This window comes from Pongo pygmaeus, chromosome 1 (assembly GCF_028885625.2).
Source record: "Pongo pygmaeus isolate AG05252 chromosome 1, NHGRI_mPonPyg2-v2.0_pri, whole genome shotgun sequence".
Taxonomy (NCBI): Eukaryota; Metazoa; Chordata; class Mammalia; order Primates; family Hominidae; genus Pongo; species Pongo pygmaeus.
Window position 1 is genome coordinate 190,939,988 of NC_072373.2, and position 15,455 is coordinate 190,955,442.

At 45.4% G+C, this 15,455-nt stretch overlaps 1 protein-coding gene across 7 annotated transcripts; it reads right to left on the reverse strand.

The window, feature by feature from the left end:
• Positions 1–66: 66 nt before the first annotated feature.
• Positions 67–15,067, reverse strand: PPIE (peptidylprolyl isomerase E). 7 transcript variants are annotated; one of them, XM_054493636.2, is made up of 10 exons: positions 14,970–15,067; positions 13,635–13,733; positions 12,497–12,540; positions 11,982–12,008; positions 10,500–10,581; positions 9,872–9,972; positions 8,292–8,415; positions 4,711–4,896; positions 721–863; positions 67–486 (listed from the first exon to the last, which is right to left on the reverse strand). In XM_054493636.2, the coding sequence occupies exons 1-10, from the start codon at positions 14,998–15,000 to the stop codon at positions 418–420; spliced, it is 906 nt and encodes a 301-aa protein (XP_054349611.1). In that variant the 5' UTR covers positions 15,001–15,067; the 3' UTR covers positions 67–417. The 7 variants fall into 7 exon arrangements, with proteins under 7 accessions (XP_054349611.1, XP_063521770.1, XP_054349612.1 ...); XM_063665700.1 differs by having other exon boundaries at positions 14,978–15,026; XM_054493637.2 differs by lacking the exon at positions 11,982–12,008.
• Positions 15,068–15,455: the final 388 nt, after the last annotated feature.

Consider the following 15,455-nt stretch of genomic DNA (forward strand, 5'->3'; position numbering starts at 1 on the left):
CCTGCCTCAGAGGTCCAGCTTAGCCACAGACACAATCTCTGACAACTCCCAAGAACTAGCAAGAGGAGCAGTGTAAGAACTAGGGTTTATTTTAGCAAAGAAAACACGTAAGAGCCACACTGGTAGTCCCAGGAGAGGCCCAGCAGCAAACGCTGAGAAAAGCCAGTGGCTTTTTGCATAGCTTGCCCATGGTGGAGGGGAGCACCTGCGCTGGCTCCTGGGCCCACAGCTGCGCTTGGGAATAGTCCAGGCTGTGCCTGCAGAGGAGCTGCTCCAAGCGGACCCTGAGGAAGGGCTCATATCCCAAATGCTGCTTGCTTCAAACAGGCACCCTCGGTGCTGCTTCCTCTGAGGCTGGCAGTTCTTTCCTGGATGTGCAGGGGCAAGAGTGGAGGGGAAGGCAGAGAGAGTGCCGCCTCACACGTACTCCCCACAGTCGGCGATGATCACCTTCTGCTTTGGCTTCCCGTCCTTGCTGCCCTGGGCCTTTGTGGCAGAATACAAGTGAGGGAGTAAGGCCGGAGACTAACAGAGGTTTAGGGATACCAACCCCTGCCTGCCCATTTGCCCACTTCCACCCCGGAACCTAGGCAGCAGCAGCCCCTCCCCCTGGACACAGCCCCTGGCCATCTCTCTCAGGCCACAGAGACTCTCCAGCCCTCCCACAGGGCTGTGCTCCAAGGGCCTGGGTAAGGAGGAAGCCCATTCCTGGCCACATACCTCAATTTGCCGCAAGACATCTAGGCCTTCGGTGACCTCTCCAAACACCACATGCTTGCCATCCAGCCAGTCTGTCTTGTCACATGTCAGGAAGAACTGAGAGCCATTGGTGTTTGGGCCAGAGTTGGCCATGGAGAGTAGACCTGAGGGAGAGAACAACCATCAGCTCCCCGAACCCTGGCTACCAGCCCTTAAAGGACGTCTGTGCAGGCTGTCGACAGCCCTTCAGCCAGTCAGGCTCAGACTCGGGGATGCACAGATCACATGCAAATGCGGCCACCTTATCTTTGATTCAGTTAATAGTCAGTGAAATGCTAAGTGAGGTGTTTCAATCACTTTATACTGGTCTGTTCTTTCATTAATTCATTTATTTAACAATTAAGTGTCTACTTGGCAACCAGGTCCCTGTTAAGCCCTGGGAACACTGATGAGCAGAACATAGTCCAAGCTATGGGGGAGCTCACAATCAGTGGAAAAGAGCCATTCAAAATGACAGCTATGACACAGTGAGGCCTGGTAACATGGACATTTGTCACACAAGAGAATGTACATGTATATGTGTGTGTCTGTGTGTGTATGTGTACATGTATGTGTGTGTGTGTGTGTCCATAATGACTCCTCTAAGTTTTTGATCAAGCGGCTAAGTGGATGGTGGAGTCATTTATTGTAACAGGGAAGAGGGGGAGGAAGAGTTTAGGGGAGAAGGCCAAGAGCTGTTTTAGACATGTGAAGTGTGAGATGCTCTCAGGATATCCAGTGAAGACAACAACAGGCAGGCAGTTGGACAGGAGTCTAGAGCTCAGGGAGCCATCAGCATGTAGATGCCAATGTGCACCAGCTGAACCCAGAGATACTGCTGAAAGCTCTGGGACCGGGTGTGACTGCCTAGGGCACTGCTTCTCAGCGGGGTTGGTGTCCTGTCCCTAGGAAACCTTTGGAAATCTGAATTTATTTTTTTTGAGATGGGGATCACTCTGTCACCCAGGCTGAGTACAGTGGTGCAATCACAGCTCACTGCAGCCTCAATCTCTGGGGCGCGAGCAATCCTCTCACCTCAGCTCCCAAGCAGCTGAGACTACAGGCGTGCACCACCACACGTGGACAATTTTTTAATTCTTTTTTCGGTAGATATAGGGTCTCACTATGTTGCCCAGGCTGGTCTTGAACTCCTGAACTCACGTAATCCTCTGGCTTTGGGCTGCCACTTCAGACTCCCAAAGTGTTGGGATTACAGGCATGAGCCACCATGCCTGGCTTGAACGTGTTTTTGACTGTCTGAAATATTGTGGGGGCGCTACTGGCATTTAGCAGGTGGGGGCCTGGAACGCCAGATGTTCTGCAATGTCTGGCACAACGAACTGTCTCATATCCTTTTGGCCCTTACAAACATCCTGCTACAGGCTGGGCGCAGTGGCTAATGCTTGTAATCCCAGCACTTTGGGAGGCTGAAGTGGGAGGATCACTTGAAGCTAAGAGTTCCAGACTAGCCTGAGCAATATAATGAAACCCCGTCTCTATAAAAAACTCTACAAAAAAAATTAGCCGGGCATTATGGATGGCATGCACCTGTAATCCCAGTTATTTGGGAGGCTGAGGCAGGAGGACTGCTTGAGCTGGAGAGGTTGAGGCTGCAATGAGCCGTCTTGCACCACTGCACTCCAGCCTGAGCAACAGAAAGAGACCCTGTCTCAAAAAAAACAAAAGCCAAACAACAACAAAACAACAAATATCCTGCCAGATATTGATATAGGTAAAAAAATGTGTTTACAGTTATCTGCACCTAAAACATAACTCCATTATACACATAAGCCCAAAGTTTTGGAGTGCTTTTGATTTTGCATGGAATCTTCTAGGAATGTAACTACTATGTAAATAAACAGATTATTCTTTACTTTGGACTCTAATCAACTTTATCTACCATTTCACAAGCCATATCACCAATAGTATCACCGCTAGTGGTATCCAGTTGACACTCCCATCTGCATTTCTAACTGCTGCGTTTGAGTACAAGGGCAGACGCCTGAATAATTCACTTTGTGTTCTGACACAGCTGTGCTTAAGCATGTACATCTGGAAACATATTCGATTATTATACAAATTCATTTATTTCCTCTGATGTTCTTCCCTATTATAGTTACAGATGAATACTGATTTTTAAAATAACGATGTGGGTCAGTGGGCTATATCACCTACACATGTCAGTTCAGTATAGTAAAGAGGGGCCCTATAAACCACCAGTTAGAAAAACGGAGCACAGGGTAACAGGCTTCTGGAGAACAAAAGAATGGGCTCTGAGCCACTTCAGTGTTTAAGGGTCAGGAAAAGAAAGAGACAGCAAAGACAGAAAAAGCAGCCGTCTAGGTAAAAGGAGACAAGAAGAGGCAGGAGTCCTGCCAGCCAAGTGAAGAAGGAGTCAAGGAGAACAGGGTTAGTACAGGCTGAGCATCCCAAATGTGAAAATCCAAAATCCAAAATGCCCCAAAATCTGAAACTTCATGAGCACTGACATGATACTCAAAGGAACTGCTCACTCGAGCATTTCAGATTTAAGATATTCAGATTTGGGATGCTCAACTGGTAAGTATAATGCAAATATTCCAAAACACAAAATACTTCTGGTCCCAAGCATTTCAGGAAAGGGGCACTCAACTTGTAGTATGAAATGCTCCTGGGAGGTGGGATAACATCTGGGAGGTGGGATAAGATGATCGCCAAGAATTGGCTACTGGTATTTTTGGCAAGAGTGGTTTCAATGGCGAGATGGGACTAGAAGTCTGCCTAGAAGGGATTAGAGAAAATACGAAGGCAGCAAGTCTGTACCATGTTTTCAAGAAGTTATGCTTTTACTTCTTGAAAAAAGATGGGGGACCAGGGGCATGGGTGATAGCTGGAGCGGGAACAAGAGTACAAGGATGAAGATTTTTTTTTTTTTGAGACGGAGTTTCGCTCTTGTTGCCCAGGCTGGAGTGCAATGGCGCGATCTTGGCTCATCACAACCTCCGCCTCCCAGGTTCAAGTGATTCTCCTGCCTCAGCCTTCCGAGTAGCTAGGATTACAGGCATGCGCCACCACACCCGGCTAATTTTGTATTTTTAGTAGAGATGGGGTTTCTCCATGTTAGTCAGGCTGGTCTCCAACTCCTGACCTCAGGTGATCCGCCTGCCTCTGCCTCCCAAAATGCTGGTATTACAGGACTGAGCCACTGCACCCGGCGACCGGATGAAGATTTTTTTTAAAGGTTGATAACTGCATGCTTTCATGCTAATGGACTGATCTAGCAGAGCAGGGGAAATGGATTACAAGAAGGGGACAACTTTAGAAGCCATGTTCCTAAGTAGAGGAGAGGGACAGGATCCAGTCCACAGGTGGAGGGGCTGGCCTAGGAGAGACAGCTCATCCCCTGTAATTGGAAGAAAGAGCATGCATGAGTGGAGAGATGCAGGAGGCGAAGCATTAGATGAGGTGGGAAGGTGATGATATGAGGGCTTCAGAAGTGAAGACAGGCATGGACACATCATCTCTGGTTGGGACTGAGCATCAAGTAGGGAAATCTGGTCAGGTTGGCAAGGGTCCCCTTAAGAACTATAGTTATAAATTTCTAGTGTGATCGTTCAGTACAGTTCTGTGTTTTTTCTCTAGTTGCTGGGGGACTACCACCAAGATTTTACTGAGTAAATCTGATGGCAAGGGCAGGGAGAGCAGTGGGGTTGAGGGCATAAGAACTTGCAATAGCAAGTTGAATCTGTTGGATTCAACAGAATCCAAGCGGGGCTAATAGGAAGTGTGGACACGGTTGGGGGATGAACAGTACCTCAATGTAAACAAGCCAACTCCACCCTAGCAAGGCTGCATGGTTCTCCTATGTCTGGTGGCTGGGTCTCCTCTAGACTCTTAGTCCGTCAGCCAGAACTACAACCTGTCCTTCCATCCTGCCTGGCCATCCCACCCTTGCCCAGCCTCCCTCGTTACCACATGCCAACTGGCTCCTACCTGGTCCTGTGTGCTTGAGAATAAAGTTTTCATCATCGAACTTCTTCCCATAGATGGACTTGCCCCCAGTGCCGTTGTGGTTTGTGAAATCACCGCCCTGGCACATGAACTGGGGGATGATGCGGTGGAAGCTGCTTCCCTTAAAGCCAAAGCCCTTTTCATGAGTGCACAGGCAGCGGAAATTCTCTGGAATTGAGAAAGGAAAAAGCGCTGGGGTTAAAAAACAGGACAAAATAAAACAAAACCTCGAAAAAACTTTTGTTTAATGTTCGTATTTTTGTTTTAAAATAAGAGATACTCATTATAAATCTCTGTGAGACTAACCTTGTAAGGACTATAAGGGATTCTTTTTCCTTGAGACGGAGTTTCACTCTTGTCGCCCAGGCTGGAGTGCAATGGCACAATCTCAGTTCACTGCAACCTCCACCTCCTGGGTTCAAGTCATTTCCCTGCCTCAGCCTCCCGAGTAGCTGGGACTACAGGCATGCACCATACACCTGGCTAATTTTGTATTTTTAGTAGAGATGGGGTTTCACTATGTTGGCCAAGCTGGTCTAGAACTCCTACCTCAGATGATCCACCCGCCTTGGCCTCCCAAAGTGCTGGGATTACAGGTGTAAGCCACCACACCCGGCCAGGACTATAGGAGATTCTGATGAAAGGGGATCGAATATACATGTTCTAGCTCTGTTCCCTTCCAAAACCACACTAAATTGGTAGGAAACTGATTGTTTAAAAGAAAAACCAAAGGATCTTAGAAGAACACATAGGGGCAAATCTTCATGACTCTGGATTTGGTGATGGTTTCTTAAATGTCACACCAAAAGCACAGGTAAAAGAAAAAATAATTAGATTTTATCAAAATTTAAGATGTGCATCAAAGAACCGTACCAATAGAGGGCAAAGCAACCCAAAGAATGGGAGAATGCTTATTTGCAAATCATATTTAACATGGGTTTAATATCCAAAATATATAATGAACTCCTATAATTCAACAACAAAATGGCCAGGCACGGTGTAATCCCAGTGCTTGGGGAGGTCAAGGCAGGAGGATCACTGGAGGTCAAGGGTTCAAAGCTACAGTAAGCCATGATCTCACCACTGCACTCCAGCCTGGGAGACAGAGCAAGACCCTGTCTCTTAAAAAAACAAAACAAACAATCCAGTTAATAAGCCAAAGATTTGAAGAGATGTTTTTCCAAAGAAGATATACAAATGGTCAACAAGCACATGAAAAGATGTCAACATCATTAGTCAGTAGGGAATAAAAATAAAAATCACAAGGAGATGCCATTTCACACCTGTTAAGAGAAGATGTGGGCCAGGCATGGTGGCTCACGCCTGTAATCCCAGCACTATGGGAGGCTGAGGCGGGCGAATCACGAGGTCAGGAGTTTGAGACCAGCCTGGCCAACATGGTGAAACTTCGTCTCCACTAAAAATACAAAAAATTGGCTGGGCGTGGTGGCAGACGCCTGTAATCCCAGCTACTTGGGAGGCTGAGGCACGAGAATCACTTGAACCCGGGAGGGGGAGGTTGCAGTGAGCCAATATCGCGCCACTGTACTCCAGCCCGAGCAACAGCACGAGACTGTGTCTCAAAAAAAAAAAAAAAAAAGAGAAGATGTGGAAAAACTGAAACACTCATACATTGCTGGTAGAAATGTAAAATGGTCCAGCCACTGTGGAAAATAGTTTGGCATTCCTCAAAAAGTTAAATACAGAGTTACCATATGACTAGGCATTTCCACTCTTAGGCATATATATCCAAAAGAATTGAAAACAGGGATTTAAACATACACTTACATGTGGATATTCACACAGGCATTATTTACAATAGTCAAAAGGTGAAAACAATGTGCAAGTGCCCATCAACAAATGAATGAACAAGATATTTATCCAAATACAACGGAATATTATTCAGCCACAAAAAGGAATGAGGCACTGATACATGGTACAAGGATGAACCTTGAAAGCATTATGCTATGCAAAATCAGCAAGGTGTGGAAAAGGACAGCTACTGTATGATGCCACTTACATGAAAAATCTAGGATAGGCCAATTCATAGACACAAAGATTAGAGGTTATCAGAAGCTAAGGGGAGGAGAAATGGGGAGTTATTATTTAATAGGTACCTTTAATAAGCGGTTTTGTTTAGGATGATTCAACAATTTCGAACAGAGTAATTACTGCTAACAAACTGTACACTTTAAAGTGGCTAAAATAGCCAAAAAATAAACTTAAAAAGCAGGGAGGAAGAGACAACAGCAACAAAATTTCTGCAGTTAGAAAACAAATAGATGTGTCCTAAATGATATAGCAGACCCGAGAAAGCTGAATCTTAAGCTGGTAAAAGCCAAGAAGCAACTCAATTTGCACTCCAAAAGCTCAGAGGAAAGGGTGCAGGTAATCCTGGAGACAGTAAGTTTGGCTGAAAGCCTGTTTAAGAAAGTGGTTAATCTTTGGGATCCTCTCCCTGATTCTGCAGCTGGGGGCCACCCCTCCTCAACCTGGTAGCCAGCTGGGGGTCTAGTCTTTGGTAGGCTGAAGCATGGGGTATCTGGACTACGACACCCTACACATAGTGAAGGCTGAGGTACCATAATGACAAATGGAGATTATGTGAAAGTTTATATACTGAATGTTGAGGCATTCAGCCTTGCCCTCATCTCCCCTTAACAAGATGCAGACACCTGGATGCAAAGCCCCCAGCAAGAGAGTCTGGGAGAAAATCAGGAATGATTACATAGAAAACTATGCAAAAACAAGGCAATTATCAATTCCAGGCAAAACAAAATGCTGTGCATGAAAGGAAGTTATCATATGATGCTTATATTGTTAAAATAACTTAGGACCTAACCAAAATTATGGTACCTATACAGGGAAGATGAGGGGGCAGGGAAGGGGATTTTAAAAAACTAATTCTTTGTCCTCTGAAGTAGAGAATCAGAAGATAATGTTTAAAATGGAAAACAGGAAGTAGAAATATAAACCTGTTATCAACATGGAAATAAAAATCAAAACACCTAAGAGTTGAAATCGGCTCCTCTGAGGAGCAGCAAACGGTGTTGGCAGCAGGGCATAGGGACAGCACCAGCGGATGACTGTTTTTTCAAAACAAGCTTTGTAAAACTGAATTGACTCTTTATATGTCTAGATAATAAAATTTAGATTAAAAAGAGAATAGAAGTCAATATTTAATAAATTACAAAGAATACTCAATAAAAGCACTAGTTACTTCTAGAATTCAGGACTGGATGTAGAGAGGGGAAAATGAATTTTCAATTTATTGCCTTAAATATTATTGGAATATATGTATATGGTATTCTTTAAAAAAAATGAATACAGTATTTACTTGTATTTTTAAAAAATGATTAAAAAGTAGTAAGCCAGCACTTATAAAGCTTCAAAAACACCTGCTCTGACTCATCTGTTACTAGATCCCAGGATCTGAGATGCCTCAAATCAACTTAGGTCAGAAGCAATATCAAGGACACAAGAAGTGAAGTGGCAAGAACCTGGGAAAGGCTCACTGCTCAGCCATCAGCGTCCTGCCATTCTGACCACAGCGTCCTACTCACCTGCGGTCATGGGCACGACATCGGAACGCAGGAGCATCTGGATGCGGCCGGCCGGCTTGTTCCCAATCTTGATGTCCATGTACACCTGAGGATTTGACCGGGCCTTTTTAGCAGCGGGCTCTCCCTAGGTGCAGAAGAAATTGCTAGTTAGAAAGAGCTCCCTGATGCCCTAAGTAGCAGTGTGAGTATTCTACACACCCACCCAGAACACAACTCCAGTGAGTAGGCTGGAGTAAGTGCTGACGGGGAAGGCCTTGGGCCCTGACAGGGCTGCAGGAGGCAGGAGCCACGGCTGTAGCACCCAGCTGGATGCCCAGCGACAGGAGGTCTCAGTACTGGCTAACCTGAGCCCCACACACGAGCATGTTATCTCATCATGCTTTCCCTCAGACACATCTGCTTCTTCCTCTTGCTTCACAGTCACAGAACAGCACTTTTCTGGTCCATGATCCACAACTCTCAGTATCTTTTAATGCCAGTTCCAGCCCACCCACTGTCCTCTAGTTAGGCAGACCCATCCATGTACCACCACCTCCTCCCTCTATGCTTGGCCCTGCATATACACTGGCTGGCTACATGGAAGCAAGGGGGCAGCCCTCTTGCTCAGGCCTAAGTGCTCAGAAGACAGTGGAAGATGCTGGGCCTTGCTTTGTGTTCCAAGTAGATAAGACTAAGCAGAGGATACAGGATGATCCAGGGGGACTCCACTGACTGTGATGGCCACTTTATGAGTTCTGATTTGCATTCAAATTTCTGGCATGGGTCAATATGTGGATGAATGGTGGCAAATTAGCCAAGATTGAGAACACAGGAAGACAGGATTAGAGAAGCGGAGGAATCCATTTTAGGCAAACTTAAGCTGCCTATTAGACTTGCAGGCAGAAATATCCGAAGCTCAGGACTAGAAAGAAACCATGAAGGTCAACAGCATAAGAGAGGCTGCATAAAATTAGAGATAGACTGCTACCGTTTCAGCTGAGAGAAGACAGAGAAACCATGAGCCAAGAAAGAAATACAGAAGAATGACGACATTCACAAAGTACTCAGAGGAGAGGACGCCCAGGAAGCAACTGTCAGAGACTATGCTGAGAATCGGGGAAGTACCCCAGCAGGTTCTCTTAGGACTGGAGAACCCTGAACCCATGTACAGGTTGAAGGAAGGGACCACTACCCTATTCTGTCTCCCCTCCATTAGCACAGGAATAGGAAGACCATGACCCTCGTGGCAAACTCTTCAGTGAAGGAGGGGGACTGATCAGGAGGGGTGAAGAGAGGCACCTCAGCTTCCTCCCTGTCAGCTGACAATCACAAATCCATACCTGAGCAGAGCTGAGACACTCATCACATAGAACACAACATGGACAAGAGACCCAAAGCTTCACCCTTGAATTCACTCGATATTGACTTTACCAAAGTACTAAGAACTCAATACTGACTTTACCAAAGTACTAAGAATTCATTATTCATTCCCTCCGCTTTGATATATATATTTGCAAATTTCCATCAAAACTTAAAAAAAAAAAAAAGTCTCCTGTGGACAGTGCCAGCCTGTCTTCTGGAAGCAGGAGCTTCATTCTCACCTCCTGGGTCTCTGCTTTGGGAGGCTCTGACCCTTCTTCCTCTTTATTCTCTTCAAGCGTCTTCCCAGAAAACTTCTTCAACCAGTCATCATCTGACCAAACTGAAAGGAAAGAATCAAACAAATGTTTATTCAAGCTATCAGCTTGAACTGAAAAGTAGTTGCTTTGGTCAGCAAAGTGGAAGATGCTATGTGGCCTGTATGCCAGACAGTTCCCCACTGAGAACTCCCAGGGGTAAGGAAAATTCCCATCCAGAATGTCGGCCCTGAAGTCCACCTCTCAGTAGGGCTAAGGAAAATAGCTGTGCCGAAAGCAAAGGTGTAGCCTTTGCTGGTTTCAGCCCTTGATGGAGACCCCAGGAACGGAATATCAAGAAAACTGGGAAAGATGAGCTCAAGCAGGAATTTCTCTCATAACAGAAACAATCACTCTGGTTTTGCTGAGAAGCTCAAACTCACTTGCTTCTCTACAAAGGTGGTGCATGCCCTTCCCGATGTGAACCATCGTCTACTCCTATCTACCAGGAAGCAGCATTTAGCGTCTACTTCCAAGTAAATAGAGACAAAAAAATGCAACTAAGGCCAAGCTGCAGAACATCACAGGGAATCTGGAAGTTGCTCCTACTCACCTGGCCTGGAAGAGCCTTCCTTAATTCTCATTGGTTTGGCCAAATTGACACGAATTGTACGTCCAAAAAGCTCAGATTCATTCTGAAAAGATTGAAAATCCAGCTGCTTAAACTCTCTTAGGCTAAAAGAGGGCCAGCCAGCTTTCCATTTGCTTCTGAGACACACTCATGATTTGTCCTCCCTTAATCCCTGGGCCCCTACCAGTAAGCTATGCAGCCACCCCAAAGCCACCTGTGGGTTTCAGGGAACTCTAGAACCATCACACACACCCCTTTCTTTCATAGCAGCACACAAAGACCTGTATTACCAAAAGTAACTCTGGGTTCAGAACACTCCAAAATTACAAAAATAAATGCAGTTTCCCAGTATCTGAGTTCACCTTCAAAAGTCAAGATAAGCTTTGAAATGTAAGAAAAATGATCTCTGACAGCTGAGGAATATGTTTGGTGAATGGATAACAGAACAACGAATAAAAGAATATCTCATTATCCAAAGATAATCGGTACTAGGAAAGGTCATTTAAGGTGACTCCACTTGAAGTGGTGATGAAGATTTCATGGTAAAAGTGAAAAATTTAAAAAGGTTGACAGGGAAATTACTGTGATGAACTAAAAATAATAAAAACAAGTTTCTTACAATTAATATTCAGGATTAACTATGCACTAATCGGTAGAAAGAAATGCAACTTGGTAGAAAGAAATGTAACAGGTAGCCCAGGTAGCCCTGTTGGCTTGAGTCTGTAATTCCAGCTACTTGGGAAGCTGAGAAGTCTTCAACTCAGGAGTTCAAGATTGTTAAAAAAAGAAGAAAGAAAAGAAAAGAAAAGAAAAGAGAAAGAAAGAGAAAGAGAGAAAGAGAGAAAGAAAGAAAGAAAGAAAGAAAGAAAGAAAGAAAGAAAGAAAGAAAGAAAGAAAGAGAAAGAAAAGTAACAGGCACTGAAGTATTATTTTTCCAGCAAAATTCTATCAACAGTATGGTATCTTTGCACTTCTTATCAGACATGAAAACTAAAAGGATCTCAAGGAGGGCACAAATACTAAAGAGCATCATCATTTTTCCCAAGGACCTTTCCAGAATATCCAAATCATTTGTATCAGTGATTTGCACCTGCCATAATTAAATTTCTCTTCTCAATTGTAAATTGGTCTAATACTTCATGAAATCCTGCTATTTTGCAAAATATGCAGTTACACTGTGCAATCAATTTGCACTGTCTCTGCAAATTATCCTAGACATGGGACAGCCAGTAAGAGACTGGTCAACAAGGATGATGAGGACTTACATTATTGTTAAATGGGGAAGGAGTCTGAGTAAGAACTAATTTTATAAGTGATCAATTCACAGTGAATATTTTCACGTGAGAATTTTTACCTCCCCATGCAACCTTGTAACTTTGGAAGTCCAGAACACTGATATATGAATAAGGACCCTCTGTACCACCAAAAAGCAACTTTAGTTAGAATTAAGATTCCCAGCCATACCATGTTATCGATAGCTGCTGCAGCGTCCTGCCAAGGAAAGACAAAGGTACAAGTTTAGGCTTGCAGCCAAATGCTTCTTATGGTATCTAAACACATGCTTAGTAGCAAAAATCCAGAAAAATGCCACCTCTACATTTCTTGCCTAGGTTGTGTGTGTTTCTAACAAAGAGCACTTCCTGGCTGATTTTAGAGCTGGTGGTGCAACAATTTGCCATCTAGTTGAAGGCACAAGAAATAGTCACTACTGCCAGGCATGAAAGCTCAATGAACAGGGGTGCAGGAGCTAGCTCCTCTGCAGGGCAAGAATGGGAGGGCCTGGCAGAAGGTCTGACATGTTTTTCACAGTCCAGTCTGATTATGTGAGAGATGCTTTCCTTAGAACAGCACTTACTTCTGATCTCTCTGGCAGCATCAGCCTAAGGCCCAACAACCTAACCAAACGGTGAAAAGCTTCCTTTGTGATCAGTAACAACATCACAAACCAAGGACTAGACACTAGTAACACAGACTCTCACCTCTGCCAACTCAAATTCAACAAAAGCAAATCCTCGGTGCTTTTCTACAAAATGGAAAAACAAAAACAAGTAATTACTATGTGGGGTAGTGGGAAGGAACAGGATGGTCACAAAGTGAAGTCAGTTGCATGTCATATCCAAACACCAGAAGTTCTATCCGATCACTATTTAGGAAGAAGGAATCTCATTCTTTGATTCTGCTTATACAATATTTTAAGCAATAATAAAATTTGTTTTTTTAATGGACATAGCTGAATAATAAACTGTATTTTTAATTAATAACTATTCAATTATTCTACGAACGCCAAACTTAAAACCTTAACCATTGCATGCAAGGCAATTAGAAAAATAAAGTCATTTGACCTATCAATTATCTATCTAAATATATATTTTGTGCATCAACTGTGCATAAAGCACGAATCCTAAAACCTGATAAAGATGCTCAGTCTTTATCTTCAGGAAAATGCTGAACTAACTAGAAAGACCAAGCACAATAATGTTAATCATAGAACTCAGAGACTAGAAGGGCACTTAGAAAGCCAATATAACTTTATCATTTTGCAAATAAAGATTCCCCAGGCCCAGAGAGTTTAAAGACCTTGCTAACAATCATATGCAAGGTTGATGATAAAACTAGGCCTAAAACTATAATCTTAAAAATGACAACAAAGGTAAAACAGAAAACTGAACTGTGACTGTGATACCAATCGATGGGAAACCCACCCAGGGGTGCAGAGGCCAAGAACCCCTGCCCTCGCCACCTCCCATTATGGGGCTAGGCTTTCCTGCTGCCTCATTTAATAGCACAGCTGCCAAGAAGGAGCAGGTGGGATGGGGCACCCATCAGGTAAATTAAAACAACATTCAAATCTCAATGTAGTTCAAACCTATCTCCCTACTGGTCTATTGAAAAATCTGTCTTATCTCAACCCAACAGCTGAAGACTCTGAAAAGTATTCAGAGTTCACGACCACATAGCCTCAGAACATTCCTTCCCCATTGAGATCACTGTCACCAGGCACCTACCTGAACTTTCCTGTAGTGTATACTAACCATATTCAGAATTGTGATGTGACTTTAATTTTTTTAAGGTATTTTCCTAGTAAGAGGATTCTGAACGTGAGAGACACTAACTCACCTGTTTCATAATCCAGAGGAATCTGAATATCTGTGATGTCTCCAAAAGGAATAAATGCAGCATGAAGAACTTTGTCGTCCACCTCCTCTGCCAGTCCACCTGCAAATAAGCCAAGGGCCTTCTGAGCCACTTATCTCCATACTCTTGCAGAAGTCCTTGCAGCCCAGTTAGCATGCTAGCCAGGGGACAGGATCCTTCTATTCAGTTCTTTGGGTACACAAACATCCCCCTCTCATCTCTGTCCACCCATACTTATGAAAAATATTCCTCTCTTCGCCCTTCTTTCAGACTCTCATCTAGTCCTGGGATTACTGCAGTAGCTTCACAACTGACCTCCCTGCCTCCATTCCATCAACTCCACAAAGCCAACTAGAATGATCTTAGGAAAATGCAGATTTGAACCCGTAACTTTTCTGCTTACACTCCTTCAAAGGCTTCCCACTGTCCTCAGGATAAAGTGCAAATTCCTTAGCAGTACCCACCTCTCCAGCTTTTTTGCTTTGCTTCCTAATTTCCTGGGTCTCCCGAATAATGACCCACTTGCCCCCAAGTGTCAGGCTATTTCACACCTTTGCGACTCCCTGGCAGTGAACAGCCTTGCCTCTGCTTTGGTTACGTAGCTAACTCCTGCTCATCAGCTCTGGCATCGCCGCATCCAGAATTTGCCCTCACTTCTCCAGATAGATGGGTCTTTTGTCCCGCAGCCAGGCCCATATCATCGTGATCCATCCTCACTACAGCGCTTATCAAAAGTGTGCTACTGAGGTAATTCCACTTTTTTTCTGGCTAGTCTGGGAACTCCTTCCTTTATGGCAGGGGCTGGGGCTGAGCCGTCGCTGCACTGAATGTTTGTAAAACAAATGAACGAGAGGATCTGGAGGGCCATAATATTCCTTTACCGCTCCTCGGGGCCCGTTGGAGCTCATTGGGCTAGGAGGGAAGTCAGAATAATCATTCCGTCTCGGGTTCACGCACCTGAGGTGTGTGGCAAGGCTGTTCACTGCAAGGGAGTCGCAAAAGCAGAGGCCCAAATGTGTGAAATAACCTGACCCTTGGGGGCAAGTGGGTCATTTTTCGGGAGACCCAGCGAATTGGGAAGCAAAGCAAAGAAGCTGGAGAGGTGGCTACTGCTAAGGAGTCTGCACTTTTTCCTGAGGACAGTGGGAAACCTTTGGAGTTTAAGCAGAGCCAGAGCTACCGCCAGCACTACCGCCAGAGACCCGGCCTTGACAGCAGCACGCCATCCTCCTGGTTCAGAGATACGTCCCACCCCACGCCCCGACCCTCTGGGGGTCGCGTTCACTCACACTCCGCCTAGCAACCCCGCCTGCTCACCCACGTACAAGACGCGCTTGGTGGTGGCCATCTTCCTCGCGCGCTTTTCCGCCGGAAGCCAACACTCGGCCCGCCCTCTTCGCCACTGTCCCGCCCCCTCTGGCCCCGCCCCCTCTGGCCCCGCCCCCTGGCCCCGCCCCCCGCCCCCCCACCCCCCGCCCCCCCACCCCCCCGCCCCCCCACCCCCCCCGCCCCCCCACCCCCCCCGCCCCCCCACCCCCCCGCCCCCCCCGCCAACGCTTAGCTCTCACACCCCGCCCACCCTCTGGTTGGTCCAACCCGCATCCCGCTACCCGGATGCACCGGGCGGCTTGTGCTGTGCGCAGTGGTAAACCAAGGGACGTGGTCCTCGCGCTTCCCGGTGCTCACGGTGTTGGGGGTGGGAAACCTTGGTCGAATCAACCCGATTATTATGGACAAACGATAAACTATGGTGCTTGGCCATCCTGCGCGTCTGTTTTTGGACAACCTGGGAACTAAGAATGA

Coding starts and splice junctions, on each gene's coding strand:
- PPIE (XM_063665692.1), bottom strand. CDS start 15,000: ATGGCCACCACCAAGCGCGTCTTGTACGTGG. Junction 13,734..14,969: donor CAAGCGCGTCTTGTACGTGG/GTGAGCAGGCGG, acceptor GCTTATTTGCAG/GTGGACTGGCAGAGGAGGTG. Junction 12,009..12,496: donor TTGAATTTGAGTTGGCAGAG/GTGAGAGTCTGT, acceptor TTTCCTTGGCAG/GACGCTGCAGCAGCTATCGA.